We start from the raw sequence: 24,032 nt of genomic DNA on the forward strand, positions 1-24,032 counted from the left end.
CAACATTACAGAGTTATCACAAAAGCAACATATATCATGCAGTATTCTATTTACTACATATACTACTGTTAGTATGCGTACGGATTTTAGTCATAAAAGTTATTTAGCCATGCAAAATGCAAATCCCACGTGTAATTTTATAAATTAATAATGTTGATTAGAAAACATGCAAACTCATTTAATAATATTATGTTTAATAAATTATTTAATTAGTATATTCATGCAGAATTAGGGGGGTATACAAAATGTTGTACTACCCGCTCCATCACAGGCACAGAAGTCGGCCTAATCACATGCCCCATGAGAATCTCATGTAGAGGTCACACTTTGCGGGGATATTTTGTAGACTTGTCAACACCAAAGGCAAAGCATCAGGCCATTTATTTGAATTAGATGTTCAGGTATTTGCTTATTGGATTTTATGGTCCAGTTGAGCTGCTCCACTATTTCTGAAGCCTTTGGTTAAAAGCTACAGTGATTGATCCCTGCTCAATCTGTAATGCTGCGCAATGATTCTCAGGATCTCATTATTGAAATGAGTTTCTCAATCTGGTTCCAGGAAAAACTGATAGTCTGCACCTAGGTATTAACTCACACAACCACAGTTTAGCTTCAGGGAGACCGTCATTTCTCCTTGTTGGGTAACATTACACTCATTGAGAGAAAATGTACACTATAACCAGGATATATCTCAACCTGTTGCAAACAGGCATTTCTATAAAATCCCCTTGCAACTTGTTAAAGGGAACACTTGATCTCCCTATGCAACTTAGTGTTACTTGTGTCTTTTTCCCCCATTTTCATTTGTTGACATGTTACGCATCTTTGGCACAATTCTTCTGCAGGCACCGTACACTTTGGATTCAACCAACTCTGTCTGAAAAGACTTAACATTGCATCTCTCTACGTGTGTTCCACCATGGTAGTGTCGTGTCATGGGATATAATAAACTGTCTAGTAATATTGATCTTCCATCTGCAGAGAGCCATATGTCATTTGCATTTTACTCACAATCTGCTCAGACCCCGCGCTGCTGCTCTACCTCAGAAACATTTTCCTGCAATTCTTTGTGAACTCTTTCCAAGTATTAGCTAATGACAAAAATATTGACAAAGCAGTGTCTTCTTCCGAATCATTAGTGTAAGTCCCATTAAATGTGCTGGTCATAAGCACACAGTACCTTGCAACTTTGTCAACATATTTGTTTTCCCTTTTGACATATCAATTGCCACTCCTGTGAGCTGCACATTTAACTACCGCCGCTTCTGCGGGCAGCTGACTTGCATCTAACAGGTCTTATATATATGCCTTGTTTCTAATCTGGATTCTCAAAGAGGTCATGAAACCTCTCTGGGACCATAATTATTGAAAGTCATGGATGATTCCAAAGCCATACTGACTATCTGTAAATACAGTCTCCCTCAATTGAGCCATTATACTGCAGGCTCTTGAAAGGGCAATCAGTTCTGCAACTTGTGCAGAGGTGACATTTTGAAGCCATGAAGCTTCCACTATATTACTTGAATTGTACAGACCGCGTAAGCTGCTCTCAGGATACCATCATTTTTTTTTCTCATACATGAGCCATCAACAAATACTACATAATCTGGCTCAGTTAGTTTTCTTTTATGTTGGGTCGTGGCTTAGTGCACAAATCCGTGAAATCTAGATAATCATGTTCAACATCTTCATTTATTGACAGGGTTGGAAGGATTTAGAATCTGACGTTTTAATACATTTTTTTTTGATAACCGTTGTTGTTCATATCTGGCGAGTCAAGTATTTGTCATCTATTGTGGGAAGCTGGCTCTGTATATACTATACCAATATAAGGTATAGTGTGCACAGAGTCCAGTGGAACCCCAAAGGTAGGCAGAGGTAAAGGTAGATAGCACCTTACTCTCTATTTGTGGTAGTGTGAGCGAGCAGTAAGGCTTTATCAGTAGGTAGTGTTAAGCATTTGTTGTACACACTCAGGCAGCAAATGATGTCACTCACTCAAAGACTGAACTCAGACCAATTTGTTTGTATCAAAATTATTATTTAGTTATTTTATTTCTAGAACCAAGCCACGCCTGGTGCAGGTAAGTGAAATAAATACATTGCAAAATCCTATGCAATGTTTTACAGTTGAATGCAGGTTCAAATGCAGTTGGTTGAACTACAATTAAGTCAACAGTTCAGAATTACTTTTTAGTTACTTTACAGATTACTATGTACGTTACTTTTCAGATGACTTTTGCTAATCACTGTGATGCCTAGATATCACACTGAGACATCTCCTAGAGAAAATGTAACTTATTCACTTTTTGTACATATGCGGTTTTTCAAAGTCCCATACAAACCAACTCCACACTTTTCAAGGAAAAGCTGTCAATGTATTCCCATGGAGAAAAATGAAGTTAACGGTTTGCAGGTAAGTACTTGTTTAAGGGAGTTGGTATTCTGGGGTTAGCACCAGGGTTCCCCCAGGGTCAAGGATGCACTCTTGAAACACCCTCAGTGACCCTAGGGTGGCCGGGTGCTGAGGCCCAATGTTATCTAATTAGGGATAGGGGGCCTCTGGTTGGTGGCTGCTCAGGAGCAGGCCACAAGGTTGTGGGAGCAAAGCTCCTGGTGTTAGGTTCAGGGCAAAGTGGGATCCGATTTAGCACCCAAAGTACACACGCAGCGGCACAGGGGTGGCTGGGTGCAGGGTGCTGTTTGGCGTTGGGTGCCCTGTTGTTTTCAATGAGAGTTGCCAGATTGGGATTTTGGCTTCAGGCTCGGTGCAGGAAGACTTCCGGGAGGAACCAACACCTGGGCAGGTAAGTTGGAGGGCTAGGGGACGTAGGTGCACCTCTGGTTCTCTTCTTCAGGGCGCAGGGTGGCTGGATGCAGGGGTGTCTTTTGAGGCAGGTTTCACCTTACCGGGCCACTCGCGGTTGGGGGGGGCTCCGTGCAGTGGCTGCAGGTGACGTTAGGGAGTCCTGTAGGGGTCAACCCATGGTGGACTCTGAAGCATGGGGGGACCTCGCAGGGACCAATGGACCAACCGTATTCAGGCCGTAGACATAGAGTGCAGTGGTGGTTCCAGGCGTCGGGTTTCTTTGTCCTCAGCAGGCTCAGAGTCTGTCTTGGGAGTTTCTTTTGAACAGAGCTGCTGTTCACAGGAGATCCGGTCTTTATTGAAGGCAGTCAGTCCTCACAGGGGTTCTGGAGGTCACTGGCTGCAGGACAAGGCGATTTTTGGCGCAGGATCTCTGCAGACGGGCCGGTAGGGCTGGGGCCAAGTCCGTTCTTCTCTGCAGTTTCCTCTGCTGGGTGTCTTCTTTCGTCCTTCTTCTTCATAGGTTGCTGGAATCTGCCTTCTTGGTTCAGGGCTGCCCCCTAAATATTGGGGGCGTTTTAGGGTCTCGAGGTCCGTAGCCAAAGGGTGACCATACCCTTGGGTGTGCTCACCCCACGTGAGGGAGTGGGCAAAATCCCTAATCCTGATTGGAGCATGGTGGGCACTGAAGAGTGGGCTTCACCTCGGCTCCCCCACCTGAGGGGTGGGGTTGGCAGAGGTGGGCACACCTTCTGGGCTGCTCTAATTTTTGCCGCCGAAAAGGAGGGTAGACGGGAAGGGGGCCTGCTCCTGATAGCAGGAAAGGCTGGGGGTCACATTACAAAGGCGGCAAGGCCTTTGAAGCTCCCCTGCCACAGATGGCTCGTCCTGGCCTGGGGGAGGTGTGGCCATGTTCACCCATGAAAGGCTTTGTTTCTGGGTTAAGGGAGCGAAGGCTCCCTCCCCAGGGGTCCCGAAACGTGCCTTGTGGTGGCAGGCTGGTGTGTACCAGTCAGGGAACCCACCAGAGACTGGTTGTTTTTCAGGGGGCATCTCTAAGATGCCCTCTGAGTGCATTTTTTTATTAAATCCCTCACTGGCATCAGTGAGGGTTTAATGTGCTGAGAAGTTTGATACCAAACTTCCCAATTTTTAAATAAAGCCATTCTGGTTAGGTGGAGTTCGTAGTGATAAACTCTCAGCACCATATACTCATAATGGCATTACTGCACTTACAATGTCAAAGAAGTGGTTTAGACACTAGGGGTACAGAGCTCATGCTCGGTCAACATCCTTTACTCCGACTGCGTTACAACTCATGTAATTTGTTACTCCGCAGCAACGTTTACAACGCAGGGCTTTACACCACAAGTCATTACAACGCTTTCCCCTTTACAACGCCCCAGTGTAGTTAGACTAGTAAATTGAGTTGTAATGGGGAATGCCTTGTAATGACTTGGGGTGTAAAGCCCTGCGTTGTAAAAGTTGTTGCGAAGTAAAAAATGCGGGGTAATTGCACGCGTTGTAAACGCGGGCGGAGTGAAGTGTCATATTCCTCATGCTCCTGTACCCTCACCACTGGTATAGTACACCCAGCTAGAGGGGTGGCTGACCTATTCCAGGACTGTGGGTTGTAGGCATGGCACACAGGGATGTGTGCCATGTTGACTCTTCACTTCGTTCTGCACCAAAACACGCAGGGGAGAGAGACAGAGAGAAAAAAAAACAGGTAGGTAGGCACAGGGCCTCTAAGGATGGCACAATAAGTGCTGCAGCCCTTAGAGGCCTTCCCTGGCCACAGTGCCCTTGGTACTGATGGTACATTTTTAAAAGGGATCCTCATGTGGCCAAAGAGGTGCTAATTGGGGTACAAGGTACAGTTTTGGGAAAGAGCACAGACCCTTGGAACCTGATTGGCAGGGACCCAGGGCACATCAAGTCAAAGTGCATAAGTGGTAGCCAAAAAGTGGGGTGGGGGGCTACTGCGACAGAAACCCATCTTCCTACATTGGGTCATTGATTTTGTAAGCAAGATCTCTACGGAGTGAGAGACCATAGCAGTTAAAGGATGTCCCATCACTAAGCTCTCATACCTCTCAAGACTAGTCCCTACAGCCGTAACCGCTATAAGGCAGCAGAGCAGTCCTGCAGCTACAGGGTCAAGGGTGGTTGAAAAGTAAGCCACATGTGTCCGGGGTTCTCCATGCACCTATGTAAGCTCTGAGAGAGCGCAGCCATCTCTCTCACTGAAATATAATTTAAACATCTTCCTGTAATCGGGCATTCCTATTGCCGGGACACAACAGAGACTTTCTCTCTGCTCTAGGAAAGCTCTTAAGCACTCGTTGTCCCATCCCATGGAAGCAGATCAGGCACATCTTTGTGTATTAGCCTGAGTAAAGGCTTAGACATTAGGGAAAAGTTTGGTATCCACTGTCTATAGTTGCGAATCATTCTAAGGTACATTCTGACTTCCCTCTGCATTCTGGGTGGGCTCATTTTTAAAATGGCATCTATTCTCTCGGGTGACACCTTCCTTGCTCAGTAATATGCTCCAAGTACTGGACTTCTTTTTGACAATACTGCAGTTTATCGGGGGACACCTTGTCAGTTTTCATCCAAATGATTCACAAGCAATTGTGTCCTGTTTGCATGCTTCTCATGTTTCTCTTTTTTAAAACATTTTTTATTTGTCAGATTGCAAATACGTCGCAGAGCTCTGCACCCCAGAGACAACTGCATGATCAAGCCATACATTACCACGGGAGCAATCGACTTTTGAAAGTGACATCAAACTGCATGACGGAATCATACAAAGGATTACAACGCCCCCCCCGCGCCCCTCCCCCTTAGGTCGCACAGAGTCCGCATAGTCCGCCTACAGCCTTCATATAGAACGGAAGAGTCTAAACATGATAACACTCACCCCCCCCCCCCAGGTCCCCACCCACCCTGCACCTCCACAGAGCCATATGCACCAGAAATCACCCCAATAATTGAGCTTCCACTACAGCTGGTGGCTCCAGCCACAGACCCTGGTAATCCGCCCACCTTCTCCATATTTTGTAATGCTTGCGTGGGCACCCCCTAGCTACGAAAATGGGCTGCTCTAGTCCCATACAAAAGTCTAGACCATTCTTCCATGCGGTCACCGAGGGGGCCTGCGCTCCTTCCACGGCTTAGCGATCTCTCGTTTCGCCAGTGTGAGGCCTAGTAGCAGAAGATGTCTTTGTAAACATTACCCCCTATTCCCTCCATTACATGAAGCAGGGCCAGCCGTGGCATGCGTGGGAGCTCCCATCCCAGGACCTTCGAGAGGCAGGAAAACACCCCTCTGCAAAAACGATCCAGGGAGAGACCCTGCCAGACAGTGTGTATATACGTGCCCTGCTCTCTACCACATCAAAGACACTCCGGGGAGGCAATCAAGCCCGCCGCCACAATCGAGCCCGAGTAAAATAGACCCTATGCAGGTACTTAAATTGGATGAGGCGAAGGCGCATCGCTATGGCTGCTCCCCGTGGGGCCGCTTAGGCCTCCCTCCAGTCCTCCTTCTCCAGCGTGGCCACATCCTCCTCCCAGTCCCCCCGAAGCCTCTGGAGTGTGGGAGAGCAATGAATAACTAAGGACTGGTAAATCCGGGAGATCTTCTTTGTCTGCAGATCCCCCCCATGAAGACTTTCACCTCCAATGGGCTGAATTCAGGGAGAGATTCCAGACCTTCCAAACTAGGGGACAAAGCATGGCGAAATTGGAGGTACCGATAGAATTGCGACCGAGGCATAAGGAATTCCCTTGTTTCTGATGCCATAAGTAGGTCATAAATGTACTGCATGAGAACTGATCAGTAAGGCATTTGCGGGGATTCCAGATTATTTTTCAAGATCTGGTTGAAAATGGATGGACTCTCTGTATGCCCCTGTGGAACTCTGCAACTTGCCAAAGCTCTTTCTTTGAACACAAAGGTGAACAGCTGTTGACTGTCCTCATGTAATGGAAGAGCAAAGAAGGCAGGACACAGATTCACGACTGTGAACCACTCTGCAGTGCAAGGAATCTGGAATAGTATGGTGGCTGGATTTGGTACCACGGGACAACCCAGAACAACAGTACTGTTAATTCTCTAGAGGTTCTGCACAATCTGATATTTTCCATTTAGGTTTCTGTAAACCCGTGTGGAGGGTTACAAAGATGTCCTATGATCTCCCTCGAAATCCCCTTTTTTCATCATATCTTCAATCACAGGAGTTATTCCTGATAAGGTTTCTGGAGTCAAATTGTAAGGTGGTGCCCTCGTATACACAGCACTAGGTCTTACTGTAATTCTAACCGGTTCTATGCCTTTAATCAGCATAATGTCTTTCCCTGTAAAATACTACCCTTTTAGATTTACTGTTTCTTTTACCAGGAGGCTTCTCTTCCACTGTCCTCACTGTAAAGAACCCTACAGCTGTTTCTTGTCTGGTTATTGTGAAATCTATATCATCATCAATTGTCTGAAACTTTACACCATTTGGAGTACAGTAAATCATGCAATTCAGCTTCCACAATAGGTCTCTACCTAACAGATTTACCTGATTTGAATCAAAGACTGACTTTTTTCTTCAAATGATCCTATTTTTACTGGTATTTTTTTCAAAAGTAGATTTATCTGTTTATTCGAAACTCCTACAACTTTTCCAAGAGGGGTAGGTCTGGTACATCCGTGGTTCTTACAGTGGATTCGGTAGCTCCTGTATCAATCAAAAATGACACTTGGTGGCCATTTACCTCTCCTTCTACAAATGGTACACTCTAGTTTACCTTCAAGACTACGCCATGTATACAATCTTCCTCCCCTCCCCCGGCACAGTCATTGGGAATTGTCTGAGCCGAAACCATCATTGTCTAACATCAGAAATTGTCGAAATGTGTTCTGATTCAGATTTGCCTTAGGCATCTGATTTAGATTGAATCTGAGGTTTCCCATATTGTGTGGGGCCTGCATCATTGATACCTGTTTTTGCATTTGCATCTGATGAACGCATCTACTTTCTTCCTTGCTTTTCAATATTTTCATTCATTGTATCCGGATTAGATCTACACTCCCTCTTCCAAAGCACGATTTTATTACAAAGGTGACATGGGGTCATTTTCTTCAGTGCTGCAATGTCTACACCAGAATTCGGATTAACTGGAACTACTCTACCTCTACCCTGTGGAACAAAAACCTTCTTGCATACCTTGTACTCCAGCTTGTAACCCAGTACTTTGCATACCACTGGCATTTTTCTGCAAAAGACCGATTCTTATTCTGGAAACCTTTCTGAGCAAGCTTTATATAGGTTCACATAAATTTCTCTTTTTGTCTTTTTTTGCTTTATCTCCTGTTCATCACTGCAATATTTTGCATATGTCAAGATTTCATCCAACAACTTTGTTTGCAAGCAAATCCCACTCTTTTGTGTATGAGTACTAATATCTGGTCCTAATCCTATAACAAATTGAGACACAAAAAATCCCATATCACTAGGATCAGAATACTCCCTTCCACTATGCTGTTAAATACCTGAAGTAACCACTCCTAGTAATCATGCACATACTCTTTTGGCTCTTGGGAGCTTCTCTTAATCTTTACCCAGTCAAGATTCTTTGGAGAAACTTTACCCTTCAGAAATGTTATCACTGCTTCATGTTTCACCATAACCTCAGGAGATTGTGCATTAGTGCAAGCATCTCTTGTTGGCTCTTCAGTAGGCTATTGCACTGCAACCTTATGTTCAGTGCACAAATTATCAGACACTGCAATGTCAAAACATGTATTCAAATCAATCCAGAGCACCTTTGAAATCTGAACAAATCTGTCAACTTGCCTGTGCCACTGCACAGGTTTGTCTCTAAATTTCAGAAAATTGTTTGAAAATGCTGCAAAATATCCTCTACTCCAAGGTAGATGAACACTTGTATTTCTCTCAAAGGATATGCCAAAGTTTCTCTTTTATCTGGGGAGCCTGTCTGTGACTCGTCAATTGCTTCTTTTTCTTGTCAATTTCCTTTGCCCACTTATTTTCTGATTTCTCAAAATCACCCAATTTATGAATGCATTTTATTAATTCTGTGATGTGTAATCGCACTCCTGATGAACGCATTGTCCCAATAGATTCATCTAATTGTATCCTGAAATGTTTCTTAAAATGGATCACTTTTTGAAATATCGACCTCCTATTTTTCTTTTTTTTAGGCAAATCTGTCAATATCTCATGTGTGCCTGCAACAATTCCGTGTGTGTATATGTTTATACTTTTTATTTTCAATCTTGGGACATTCAGTGGTCTCTCCTGTTGTGTCGTGATAATCTGACTCTCCCGTCTTTTTATCCCCTGCCTTTTCTTCAAACCATGGGTGAAAATCCCATATTCAAACTAATATATCTCACCCTGTATTATTGGTGATGTAAGCTAAATTCTTCTCCCTTCTTTTATTCACTGAACTGCTGGTGGTGGTGTCCAAGTGACAATTTATGAATTCAATTATGTCTGGATAAACCCTCAAACAGCTCCTTGAGCTACAGTTCTGGGAACTACATAGGAGTAGCAGGTGTGCAAATCTCCAGCGGCTGCGATGTTACAACCCTAGTCATAGATGCTGGTACAGTTACGATTTGTGCAGTAACATCTAGAGGCATCATTGTAGGAGCAGTTTCAGTTCTTGTAGGCTCTATACTTGTTATAACAGCTGGACAATGGGCTGTATCAATTGTAATGGTCTTTCAAGTGGAACTAAATGTGGATCAGCTGGAGCTGTAGCCACTTTTATTTCCTCAGCATTAGTTACATGGGACACATGTGGTGGAGATACAGCTAACAAAGCGTCTAATATTTCATCCCCCTGAATCACTCTGAAAATCTGATTTCTTCTTAGCTTCCTCATTCTCCTTTTTGGATATCTTACCTTTTGCTGGTTTGTCAGTAGTTATGACTGTTTACAGCCTAGCCCCTTCGACTATAGCTTTCCTCCATCATTGTTGTTGCTCATCCCATCGAGCATCTGCATAATTGCACACTGCTTTTCTAGTCTAACTCGGGTATTTTTCTTTCTTCCTTGCATGTGCTGTGTTCTTCCATATATGTAATACTTCATACTGTTTAGACCTAGGTTCGAACTTCTTTTCGTAAAGCTTATCCCTCAATAACGCTCAGATCAAATGTGCCATATTTTGAAATTCTCAAGGTACCATCATTCTCAGTGATCTTGCTCTATTGATGAAGCCATAAGCGTTTGTAATCCCACATTCGTTGTCATAATGTTCCTGCGTACCCTCAGGAATGCCTCTTCACCTTTCCATACTATAATTGTCACATCCCCTTTGACAGAATTCTTAACCCCTTCAGTGCCACGCCCTTTCCCCCTCCTGTGCCGGGCGTTGCACTAGTGGGTGGGGTTCATGACGAGATAGTCTCGTCATGGGCACAGCGCAACCGTGCTCCATGACGAGACTATCTCGTCATGGGCACTGAAGAGGTTAATACTCTTTAAACATTTCATGATTTCAGCAAAATAACAAAATTCAATGGCCGAATGTTTTGATTCTTTTCCACAAATTCCGGAATTCTTTCTCTGATTCTTTTAATAATGGAAAACCCACTAATCGGAGCGTTGTGCTCGGACCAAAAACCAGGGGTAATCTCTGCCTTACTCTGTTCGCTCTGTACTAACTATTTAATACAATATATTTTATTGTTTTTAACCGTGATTTTAGTGTTCTTTTCTGTTCGCTTACGGCGGTGCCCGCATGTAAGAGCAGGTCTGCCATTGCAGGGTCAGCGTTCTAGCTGTTCCACCTCACAGAAGATATAAAATCACTTGCTGACGCGACCGTGCAGCATTGTGCTCGGACCAAAAACCGGGGATAATCTCTGCCTCACTCTGTTCGCTCTGTACTAACTATTTAATACAATATATTTTATTGTTTTTAACCGTGATTTTAGTGTTCTTTTCTGTTTGCTGACGGCGGTGCCCGCATGTAAGAGCAGGTCTGCCATTGCAGGGTCAGCGTTCTAGCTGTTCCACCTCCCAGGAGGTATAAGATCACATACTGACACGACTGCGCAGCGGGCTTGCTGCCGGCGCCCCAAAGGCAAGCCTGTCTGCGCCCGGAATGCTCAATGAGCCATGACCTCTGGTCTTTCCTCCCCCGACACTTACTCCAGTGACCAGTTGATAGCACTTAATTAAGCTAAGTGCTGCAACACTCCCCTATGGGGTGGTGACAAGAGTAATACCCTGTACAATGGTAATGAATGTCAATTCTCCCCTACGACTAACCCTGCAAAGGCCTCTCTCTTTTGCCGAGGGCAAACAATTCCCCCAAAGTTTCAAATAAGACTCTGTCCTTTATCTTACTTAACACCAGATCCTTGATCAAACACAAATATGGGTTTGAGAATTTCATGCAAACATGTAACCCGTATCTGGCATTTCTAACAGAAACTTGGGCTAATAAAACATCCGATTCTGACTGGATTGCAGCCATTCCAGCAAGATACGAGTTAGCATCCGTAGACAGGGAAGGAAAACTTGGAGGCGGTATTGCGATTATTTATCGCACAAACTTCAGAAGCACTTATGTTCGATTTTAAATTCAGCAACACAAACACCTTCCCAGGTATTCTAATCTACCATCCGCCGGGGCACAGGCCTGTATTTACACAATCTTTGCAAACTATCTTGGAATCGTGTGTAGACTCTCCTACTTTTACCCTACTTGGAGACTTTCATTTTCATCTAGCATGCAAAAAACAAATCAGACACCACCCATCTGGTGGATAGCATGGCCTGTTTTGGACTGAAACAAATTATCACAGAGCCCTAACATAAGGCCAGCTACACATTAGATGGGATTTTTATTAACTCCATTATTGCTCTGGAGAAAGTACTTCCACTTACTTGGACGGACCACCGTGCTGTCTTCTTCAATCTCCTACTTCCAGAGACAGCAATGCCCTCAAATAACAGATTGCCTGCCACTGAGCTCTTAATTTGGTGAAAAATCAACAAAACCGATTTAGAAGAGGCTCTAAACAAACATCCCCCTACACTAGATCAAGATAATAATAATGCCGCAGACAACTTTGATCGCTGGATTAAGTCGGCAGTCAATCTCCTGGCTCCAGAGAAAATGACAAAACTTCGCAAGAATCAACCTTCAGCCCTTTGGTATTCCACTGAACTTAGAAGCAAAAAAGGCCAAGTGTAGACGCTTAGAACGTACCTGGAGGCAAGACTATAGCGAACAGAGCAAACACAATTACAGATGAGCCCCAGAAGAATACAAAGCGGCAATTAAAGCAGCCAAGGCCTGCTACTGCTCAATGAAAATAGAGGCAGATAAAAAGTCTACTAGAGGGCTTTTCAAAACTGTTAAAACTCTGTCTGAGTTCCAACATGAGAATCAATTTTCACCTGATCAAACCTTTTGCAACAATGTCGCTAACTTTCAGGATAAAGTGCAAGTAGTCTATAAGAAGCTCTCAGGGCATGTACTAGCCTCAGCCAAAGATGTGTCAACCAAGTACACTGCCTTAGGGAATGCGACTACTAGTAAACTATCAAGCTTTTCTTTTTTATCTCCTAAGCGATTAAATTAATTACTTCTATTCACTAAGTCAGGTTCCCCGACTGATCCATGTCCTCCCTCTGTGTTGCATTTGGTACCAGACTTGGTTAGCTCCCATCTGGCTCCGCTCCTAAATTATATTCTGGTGACGGGGGTGTTCCCTACATCCTGTAAGAAAGTTACATCTGTCCTATACAAAAGAAACCCTCTCTAAATCCCACAGAGGTGAAAAACGACCAACCCATATCTTGCCTACCACTCCCTGCTAAAACCTTGTAGAGATCCATGAATGAAGATCTGGTGAGCTACCTGGAGTCTAATGATCTTCTTGATGCCACCCAACATGGCATTAGACCAAATCACTCAACCGAATCAGCTTTAGTTATGGCCACTTCTAAAATCCAAAAACAGCAAGATTGCGGGGGAAGGCCATTAGACGGATGCATCAAAACTTCCTCAAGCTTAACACTGATAAAATGGAGGTGGTAGAATTCGGAAAGGAACCCACACTCTGGAATAACCTTTGGTGGCCATTAGAGGCAGTGCCTCATCTGGACCTGATCATCAAAGCTAGAAATTTAGGAGTTCTGTTTGACGATCAGCTCAGGTTTTCAGAACAGATTCATCTTGTCACGTTCTCCTGTTTCTTCATTTTAAAAATCCTGCGAAAAATCCTCCCTTTTATTTCACAAGAACTGAAAAAAAAACTGTGATTGCTGTCCTGATTCTTTCCAAAATAGACTACTGCAATGTCCTTTTCTTAGGCATTGATAAACGCCTGCTATCAGAACTCAGTCTCTGCAGAATGCCTCAGCCCAGGTCCTACTTAACATCCCTAAATTTCATCACATATCCAACAGCATCAGGGACCTCCACTGGCTACCGGTCCAGCAAAGGATTACGTTTAAGGCACTCTGGTACATAAAGCACTATTTGGGGGAGGGCGCTGTGACTTAAGAAATAACAGCGGGACTGATAATGAGCAAATGCCGGACTGGTTCATATGCCTAGGATCCAAAGGGCCAGTTGGAGGGGCTAACTACAATCAAACAGATCCTCGTTTGGGAAGTTGTTGAAGACTTTGCTCTTTCCGCCCAGATAAACAGTAAATATCTCCCCTCCCTTTCTCAGATGATTCACTCTCTACCTCCAGCGCCAAGACGCCTCCGCATTCGTTGCGCTCTATAAATGTTTACTTACTTAACAATGTCAATGCGATATTCAAACAATAAATTACCTATCACAGTGCAGTACAGTGTCCTCCATCACAGCAGGGCAGTACCCTAAACAACCTATATTAGCGCGACATACTATGACTGATGATCCCAATCCCTGCAGCAGTTCACTCTCGCTAGCAAATTCTCTCGTACATACAATTTTCACCACTTCAACAATGCAATTTAAGCAAAAAAAGCAAAATAAACAACTCTTGTCTTCTTGGTACAAGATAAGTCTTGATTCAGTTGGGGTCGGTGCTTTGGACTCTGTATAGCGAAGCCTTTGAAGCAATAGCTGATGATTAGTAGTGTCCGTGACTGAGTAAGTCAGCCACAGAGCAACTCAATGTGGAACTCTTGAGTTGAGAGAGTGGTTTGGCTGGGTTTAGAGCTGGCAATGCCAGGAGGATGTTTTTGAAAACATTTTAGGGACTTGAGTCAATTGGTGATCCAGCCTTGCACATAGTCTTTATTAGATCATTTGTGTCTTTTCATGGAAAATATGTTTATCATGTGGCATTTTGAATGGCTAGTTCTAAGGTTTGGATAATGAGCAAAGGGCTGTTACTGATAGTTCTTGATTGAAAGTGATTTTTAAGTCTGTTTGCTATTTCATTAAAGTGGTAAGCCATCATGTTGCTCCCACAGTTTGAATAGTTGTCTTAAATAGATGATTTTTAGGAGTGTCTTCGTTTGACTAGTAGCCTCTTATATGTACTGTGAGTAGTGTGATCTTTTGGCTTTCTTGATGGCTGCTTTATTTATTTTGTACTGTCACTGCAATTGTTATTTTATGCTGATAGTTTCCTCTCTGTCTTTCGGGGTTTTTTAATACATTTTTGTTGCAATAATAGATCTATATCGGGCTAGCTCATTCTGTTTTTGTGAGACATTTATGGAACCAGTTAATCAAAGAATTTAGGCTGTTGATGGGAATGATTAATAGTAATTATAAGTCATTAAGTTGACAGATTTGCCTTAAATATGCCCACATTCAGTGTTTTCTAAGGTCTGGTCAGTATAGGAGGTTGGTGGTGTAGAGTTGTGAAAGTTAAGATCAAAGTTGATAATTTGATGGTCCACTCCAAGTAGCGGGAATATTTCTGTTACTGAAGTAAGTTACTTAGGCAGTCATTTTACTTCCAAGTTGATAGCATCTCAGTTTTGCATTGTCACCGGATCCTTCCTCCTATTTAATGCATGTTTATTGGTTAATAAAAAAAATTGAATCACAACTAACTGTAGGTAATGTTTTCTCAGCCAAAATTCAGAGTATGAAAAATGCCGTAGCTAAGAATGATAAAAAGAGAAAGAAGCAGCTTTCTGAAGACATTGCCAAACTAGAAGCAGAATTGGATGAAAGGCACAAAGAAGAACTGGAACAACTGAGTGCAAAAGACCGTGAGCAACCACAGGTAAAATGCTCTCTTTAGCCTCATTGATGACAAAACAGTAGATTGCTATATATTCAGTCTTGACTTCGGGGAAGGGGGGGTGTACATTTTCAAACATCCCAAAAACCTAATCCTATTTGCCCATCCCATTATACTGACTTTGTTACAGTAATATATTTACTTGACTATGTACTAGGTTCTGTTTGAAATCTTCTGATATATTACAGATGCAATGCTTTAGCTTTGGGTTGTTAGTATTGCTTTACTAACATATGTGCTATGTTGAAATCTCAAACTACACATTCTGTGTACATTAGCTTGAATCACTAACATACACTGATATGCCTGCACACGGTTTTGAAACTAGGGGAGATAGTCAGTGTAGCAAATTGGATTACTGGTTGAGTGGGCTAAAACCCTACTCCACTAGCAACCACAATCTCTGTTGGTGTGAAACACATGCCAACCCCAAATTAAACTGTGTTCAGCCTTCTGGTAGCTTGTCACAAAAGCAGTCAGACTTAACTTAGAGGCAATGTGTAAAGTATTCATGCAGCCTTCAAACAGTAATAAAGTGAAAACACAACACTAGAAAAGTCCCACACCAACTTAGAAAAATAGAGTAAAATGTAATAAATTAGTTGAGATCTATTCAGTAAAAATTCAATCAGTAGAACCTGAGATATGCAGTTTAACTTTTAAGTAAATATAGTACCTAGAAGCACAAAGCGCCAGCTGTGGTTATCTGGTTGCGCCGGACATGGACCAGGTCACGTTAGGCCATATACAGAGACCAAGTAAGGCCAGCTGAACAAGGTACCTTAAATCCTGGTTTGCATAGCATTGCGAAATCCCACTTTGAGGGGTGCGTCTAGCAGCAGCAGTTCTGTGGTGTGAGGTCCTGCGTTGGGGATGCATCATTCAGCAGTGGTTCTGATGCGGCTGCGAGGAGATGCATTGTGCTGCAGTGGTTCTGCTCATAGGACCAGAGCTGGACTGTTAGAGCACCTTCAGGCCCACTTCCAAGGGTCCAGGACTGGGATGGTACCACCTTTTAGGACTCTCAGCAGACCAAGTTCAGGGGCTGGGTTCAAGATGGTTGGAGCCTTTTCTGTCCCTGAGACTCTAATCGGGAGGCTAGCCAACTTGCCCACTGGCCCTTGAAGTAAGTTTGGTGGTGCTAGGTTCAAGATGCAGGTCCAGTCTTTTCTTTTTTTTACTCGGGCAACAGGGCAGTAGAGTAGCACAGCAGTCCTTCTGAGTACTCCCAGAGGTGTACTGAAAAGTTGAATCTGATGGTCCAATATTTATATCTGGTGCCCACTTTGAAATAGGAGAAGCTTCATGGAAGTGTCCACCTTCAAAGGTGCTTGGAATTTCCTGCCTCCCTGTCTTGGCCCCAACTACTCTTGGGTCCCAAACCCTTTCGGGAATGTGCTTACGCAAATTCTTTGTGATGTGCAAGTGTAGCATTTGACAGCTCCTCCTCTTCATCATGTAGATGGACCTTCCTGCCAACACCGATTTCTCTTTGTCACAATACAACAACCAGCTACACCTATTCATGTGACCCAGGATACAGGCACCAAATGGTTAGGACAACAAAATTCCAACTTTCTTAAGTGGCATTTTCAGAATTGTGACATAAAATCCAACTTTACCATTAAAGAGGGTTTTAAGTTGCAATTGTTTAGACACCAAACTCGACATTCCTACTTGCTCCCAATTGAAAGTTGGCACTTACTAAATCTACTAAACGGTAGTCTCATCCAAAAGTTTATCTGCGACATAAGTGAACCATAGCTGGGCCAATGTTTCGACAGACCACTGTCGCCCTGTCTCTATGAAGCTCAGTTCCCAAGTACTTCATGGTGTCTGCCATCCACCGGATAGGAAATTCCAAAAACATATATAGTATGCTTTCCGTAAGTAGAAATAAGTTTGGATTTGAGCTAGTTTATGGAAATTCCAGAGACTCCACCAAGTTTGATTATGTTGCAGTCTATAGGGACAACATTTTCTGCTTGGTCTCTCACCAAGAGTATGATTTCGTCCACATACATGGATAGCAGGAGGCAGCCTAAAGAAAAGATTAGCCGCCTGTGGAGCTGATTCCCCACAAGGAGCCTTACTAGAGGATCCATTGATAAGACCAATAATAGAAGAGAAAGTGGGTGTTCCTGCTCGGTGCCTTTGTATATAGGGAAGGGGTTGGACCAAGGTCATTGACCTGTACCCTGTCTAAAGGCTAAATATACAGGAGCAGAACCAGCTTGATGAACCCCTGTGGCACACCTATTTTGGGGAGCATTAGCATAAGGAAAGTCCACTCAAGCAAATAAAAAGCCTTTTTGGCTTCTAGGAGCACAGCCACCATGTATGTCTGATTCTGTTGGTTCAGTGTTGAGGAGACTGTATGGAACTTGAAGGCTGTCAATCTGTGGGGGATTAAGCTGGGGAGATCAGCTGCTTCAAAAAGCTTAGATGCCAGCACCTTGGCCAGAATTATATTATCAACTTTTAACAGTGTTAGGGGTCTGTATGAAGAACATACTTCGGGGTCCTTACCAGGTTTAGGCAACAGTGTGATTACCATTTCTCGTAATGATTGCTGCAATATCCCTTTCTCTAGAGCCTCCACGTACACCTCCAAGAGGTGCAGGCCAGCACTTATTTGTAGGTTTTATAGGTTTTATAGAACTGGCCCGTTAGACCATCGTTTCTTGGTGCTTTATAGCCTGGCAGCGTCTCAATCGCAGCTAAAATCTCCTCTGTAGTAATCTGTTAAGCTAGTAACTGGCGGGAGCATTGTCCAAACAGACCATGTCTAGGGTGACCAGATAAATGTGAGTAGCCTCCGCAGGCACCTTCAGATATGAGGTGAATAGTTGACTATAATGCCTCTCATAATCTAGGGTAATATCCTAGTTAGTTACCAAAGTCGTACCATTCAGTATCCGTAATTGGGTGATATGGCCTTTCGCTTGTGGTGCATGGGTGGCTGTATCATCAAGACTTTTAAAGTCACACTATTTTTATCAACTGCATCCTTATGTATTTCAGTACCCCAGCCTGCTTGGCTATAGCAATTCTGGGAATGTATGTCTTGAAGGTATCCCATAAAACTGCCTTGGCGATACCGAGCCCACATTGAGACGGAAGTATTCAGAACCGCCTCGCGCATCTCCGTGTGGAACACCTCGTCATAAGGCGCCTCACTGAGGAAGTGCCAATGCGGGCGATACATTCTGGAGTTGGAAGAGTTAGGATCAGTTGGGGTGGGAAGTGATCAGAAAGAGCGTGTGTTAAATGTGTTACTTATAAAGCTCAGGAGCTGTGACTTTCTAAATTAGCCAATATTCTATTTGAGAGCATGTCTCGTGTGAGGCCAAGCAAATGGTATATTCCCGTCCGTCTGCATGTTGGGTGCGCCACATATCAATAAGGGTGTGTCCATCCAATATGTCAGACAGAGCTATCTGGGAGTGCAGTTTTGTATCGCCTCTGGGACCAGAATATTTTTTTGCATGTCGAGTACCATATTTAGAGCCCCACCCCCTAGTGGACATAGGTGTTTGAGAAAGGATCGGATGCAGTTTATGAAAGAAGGCTGGTGTATCTGTTTGGTGCATAAGTGTTTACCATAGTCACGCTGTGGTCCTCCAAAAGCCTATGCAGGACAATATATCGCCGCTGCATGTCCACATGACGTCCGAGTTTGAAATTGATCCATTTGTGGATCAGTATACCAACCCCCCTGGCGTATGAGCTATAGGATGCAAAATATCTGTGGCTGCTTCACTTTGCAGCGTAACTTGTGGGCACTGAGGGTGGGAAGTGAGTTTCCTGCAAGTTATCTATGGTGGTCTAAAATACCAGAGGATTTGTCCTCCCTGGCGCGGGTTTTATATGCCCCTTATATTCCATATTATGAAATTCAATTCGTCAACAGTTTCCCACTCATCCTCCCTCGGCATTGAGAATCCCAACCTTCAGTGGTGCCCTCCCCCTGATACCCTACCTTGTTAACTTTGGGGATACATACCATGGGCAGTGACAACACTCCCAAAGTGTGTGTGTGTGTGTGTGTGTCTGTGTCTGTGTCTGAGTCAGTCACACCAGAAGAGCCCAGGTAGACGGGGTGGCGGCAGACACCGGCAGTAACCCTGAAACAGCACCAGGGCTGCTACTCACTCCGCACAGTCCTGTGGTGCCGAGACGCTCTGGACTGAAGATGCCTTTTGCATAACGAGCAGGTGTCAGCAGGACTGCTAAACGTTGAGGATTTCCCTACAATGTCAATTTTCAGGCCTGCAGGGTACACATCTGTAAACCTTTTACAGACCTCATAGACAGCTTGGGTGTGGAATATGTAGATCCCCGATGTTGAGGCCCATGTCCTTGAGCCAATTGCAGTCTTGTCACGTTCCCTGTAATTCAGCAGGCAGGCTATCCGAGGATGTGGCACGGCACCGGGGGCAGGCAAGGCCGTAGAGACCTGTGCTTCTTTCGAACAGACTTCCCAAAGAGATCCAGCAACAAGGTTTCAACAAATTGTTCCTGCTGCCCAATATTCGCGCTTTCAGTCACCCCGGCTATGTGGATCATATGCAACGATCTGGCATCCAGGTCTTCATTTTTAACCGTTGTCGCAACCAGTTTCCTCTCCATTTTTGTCACATAAGCCACAATCCTGATAGTCATCCTACAAGTTTGAAATGCGCCTTTCAGTACTCTCCAATCCGGTGTTATGTGTATCCAGACACAATGTGATTCTCTCCGGCCTAGTGGCCTTCGAGTTAATTTTGGCATCAATGATCTGGAGCCCGGCATTGAGGTCTAATAAATTGGGGTCCTTCCCCTGGTGCGTTTCCACATACACCACCTGGGACATGCTTGCCTCTGATGCCAGTTGTCTAGCCTCCTGCCGGGCAGTTTTGCAGGGGTCGAATTTCAGCCTGCTCTGCCGTTCGTTACCGTTCCCCATGATGAATGACTAGGCGCGACCGTGAAGGGGGTCCAATAGTTGAAGATGCACAGTTCAACACCTATGTGACCCCTACAACCCAGACACCTCCATGCGTCCTATAACTCGCTGGTCCAAATGTCCGATGCATCAGTAGGAACCAAAAGGAAGTCTGGGAGGGGGGCTGGGAAGGGGGTGTAATTTCATTGATATTTTACACCTGTGGGGGGGCGCCGGGACTGCATAGCGATTTGCACTTTCACTCCCCTGGGCTGCCCACCAGCAGCCTCTCACTCTTCAGGGCCCTGCGCCCCCGAGGTGTTCTCGGTCCTCTCCGCCTTGTTCACCCTCTGAGGGTCCCTCCAGACCCTTGCCAGCAGTGACCAGACAGGCACAGTGCAAATCTTTAGTCCACCAACGCGGCGGGGAACCGGCTGCAGTGGCCTTAGGCTCGCCGACAGACCCTGCCACTACCGCTCTTAGGAGGCCTACCACAGCTCCCTTTTGCTCGCAGACCCGCGCCCGGCCTTGTCTGTTTCCTACATGGGAGTGGTCTGCAGACACACCGGGTGAGAACTGCTTCTGCCCCGGGTCACTTTGGCATCGCTTTCCGCATGCCACGTGGACCACCGTTGCACCGGAATGTGTGGGCTACGTCACAGAGCTTCATGCTAGACAAACCATCCTTACTGCTGGCATGGCCACACCCCACTTTAGAAGGCTACTTAGGTGGATGACACAATCGGTGCTTCAGGGTCACTAGTAGCCTTTAATTTACAGGCCCTAGGTACATGTAGTACCACTTTATTAAAGACTTAAACATAAATTAAATGTACCAATTGTGTGTAAGCCAATTCTCCATTGTTGCAAGGAGAGAGCACAAGTACTTTAGCACTGGTTAGCAGTGGTGAAGTGCACAGAGCCCTAAAAGCCAACAAAAAGGTTTCAGAAAACAGGAGGGTGAAGGCAAAAGGTTTGGGTATGACCCTGCAGAAAGTTCCAGGTCCAACATTCAGCAGTTGATGAAGAGGAAGACTTGTATGCCAAACTTAACAAGAATCCCCCTGTGCTAAAGACAGAGGGATTGGAAGCTCACTTCCTCTACAAATGTAAGTTCTGTAAAGTGCAATTTCAGTCGTCAACGGTTTGGATTTTCAAACGTTAAACTTGCACACAATTAAAATGCTAGTTCAAAACGTTTTCCATTTGTAGTGGAATTTTAGTGAGGCATTTTGGTTTACCCTTAACAATATCCTGTGTTATTGTGTGTGGTTTGTGAACCATAGCCTTTTGCGACTTATGGGCAACCAGTTTGTCATTTTTGTACTGCACTGCATTGGTTCTCTTTTCCATTCCAAGCTTTGCGAACATTAGAACTATGGTCTGAGCTTCACAAGCATTCAGATTTTATAGATTAGTTTCACTGGGGATCTATCATGAAGCCTTACCAGCAAGCTGGTGTTGGCTTTCCTGGGGCCATGGCAGCTTTTGAGGCATTTTGTGGTTAGTGGGCTGCTCCATGTGTGTAGTCCATAACACAAACCAGATGGAAAATGGGCATAATTTTAAACATACATATTTTCTCCCTATGCTTTCCAACACTATTGTCCTAAAAAGGGGAGCTTAGCCAGACTTCTAACCAGCCTTCTATCCATACCAAACCAAGATGGTTATCCTTCCAGCAAATGCTACCAGAGGTTCTCTGTCTATTCCAACCAATTTTCTGTTATGTCGTTTGCTGCCTAACTTGTAGTTGGAAGCTTTGGTCTGAGAACGATGCATCACAGCTCTTTCAAGTTCTGTATTTACTTGTTGCTCTCCTCGCCCGGCTTAAACAGTTTTTGGCCAGATTCCTTGTTCTAATTTTTTTTTCTGAAGCAGTTTTTTTCCCCTAGATGCACCTGCTTGGAGGAGGGAACATTATTTGCTGGCTCTTTCTCTACTCTCTCTTGTGATAGTTTTGGTGCCTTTCTTCCCAGCTCCTGTTAATCTCTACAGCTTTATCAAGAATTGGCAATAGTGACGAGGAGGCTCTTTCCTCCTAACTTGAACCAGCTTTAGAAGACACGCAACACTATTCACATATATATTTTCTTGCAGGGTGTCCCAGTGAATACTGGGCAGATTCAACATTTCGTCAGACATTCAAGTCGGGGAAAAAGAGTACAGTGTTGACAGTAGAGTTTATAGTGAGCACCCTGGCTTTTAGTGCTATATTGTTTGATCAATGTGTTGTGTGTAGTTTCTGCTATTGGAGTCCACCATTTTTTTTATGTAAATATATTTTTGCATGTTACAATCCTATCAAAGGTTTGTGATACCACAGAACTCTAACTGGACATTCACATCTTAAATTCTGTTATCATTGTGTTGGAGTTTTGTTACTAATTGATCATTTTTAGTTATTTTGACCCATATGAGCACATCATTATATGAAGAGGTAACATTCACAAAACTATAAGAAAATATAATTGCATACAATTACAGTTATTAGAAAATTGGCACATTTCATTCATGACCTCATTGGCATTAGAATTTATAAGTACATTCTAAGCATATTAATTACTTTCTTTTACATCCAGTGTTTTCATTGCAGATTTTAAAAGATTTAAGCAATAGTTGTTAAAATAAGAGCAGTTTAATGATACATGCAGCACAGTGTAAATTGCATCAGTAAAGCAATATCGGCACTGTGCATCCTTTGCTAATGTTCATATTTCCTTTTAAGCAGTTTAAGCAGTTAATCAACCTAAGTGGGCAAATACCTATAGTGTTTAAACCTCTTCAGTTATTCCCAAAATATCACTATGTCAGTTTCAGTTTTGTTTATATATTATAAGTGAAATTATTCTCAGTGTGTCCTAGGATTACATTAATGACACGTTGTGAGCCAATTAGAGTTATGTCAAATAATTTAACGTAATGGGCAAAAGATATACTGCAGATGTTAATTTGTGTTTTGTTGGATGTAGATTATATTAATTCTGCTTTTATATCCAGTATGTCGATTGAAGACTAGGGTTGTGCACCTGTCTTGTGCCTATACCACAATAGATCCATTCACACTTTAATTTTCTTGAGCGTTATCTTCCCTCAATTATTTGTAAAAACTTCACTTCTGATGGCTGATGGTGAGATTGGTGCATCCATTAAATTTGCTCACAGGATGGATGTAGAGTAATCTACGAATGCGCTGTCTAGTTGTCCCAGTTGATGCTCCACACTGTTCTGTGCTATAATAGTGAAGGCTAGCTTACCGTGCACCATCAAAACTCCTTCTTAGATATAATTATAGGATATTGTGTTGTTCCCTGCTATCCATATATAAAATATTTCAAGTAGTATCCTAGCTAATCTCAGTAGGCAAACTAAACATGATTATTTTTTTTGTTATATAAATTGGCAGCCATGTATCAGTTAATTTACCAGTGGGATTATGTGTTTCTACACAGGCAACAAACTCTGAGGCCACATTTGCAGGTTCAACTTTTAGAACATTGATCTGACCTCCACATAAAATCTTTTCTTTCCTTCAACGTTTTCTTTACCGTATCAGAACTCACTTTCTTTACCAAGTATAACATTTCTTGTTTATGTGTTTGCCCATTACCTGGTTAGCTAGCTAAGCTAGAGCCCCTTGTGACCTTTTGTGAGCCTTTTGACCTTGGGTTTGCTCATACTTTTCACACCTCAACCTGGAAGTTGATTGGGTTCCATAATGCACAAACATGCACATGAACTCCCAGACTTTGTCCCCTTCCTTTAAATTGCAGGTTCTTTTATGTGCTATTGGTGTTGCTTAGATGTTTTAATGTTTAAGGGAAGTAAACCTTATACGCTACCTATGCAAAGTAGCAATTTTAACATGAGATTGTGTTCTTGCCATAACCTGTTATCAATTGGGGTTCACAGTCGCTAGCCATGTGCAAACCCTTAATCCCCATATTGCCATTTCTGTACTGCATTGCGTTGGTTCTGTGATTTCATTTCAGGTGTACTCCAAGCTTTGCGAACATGAGAACTGTGTTCTGACCTTTACCATCATCATTAC

General features: G+C 43.7%; 1 protein-coding gene across 1 annotated transcript in view; it reads left to right on the forward strand.

Annotated features, from left to right (window-relative positions):
* Positions 1 to 24,032, forward strand: part of OTUD6B (OTU deubiquitinase 6B) — a 226,262-nt gene that overhangs the window by 19,225 nt on the left and 183,005 nt on the right. The window contains exon 2 of the mRNA XM_085605301.1: positions 14,882 to 15,036. Within this exon, the coding sequence (XP_085461427.1) occupies positions 14,882 to 15,036 (155 nt within the window). The remainder of the gene's footprint in view (positions 1 to 14,881; positions 15,037 to 24,032) is intronic.

Source organism: Triturus cristatus, chromosome 5_1 (genome assembly GCF_964204655.1).
Source record: "Triturus cristatus chromosome 5_1, aTriCri1.1, whole genome shotgun sequence".
In the NCBI taxonomy this organism is placed as follows: Eukaryota; Metazoa; Chordata; class Amphibia; order Caudata; family Salamandridae; genus Triturus; species Triturus cristatus.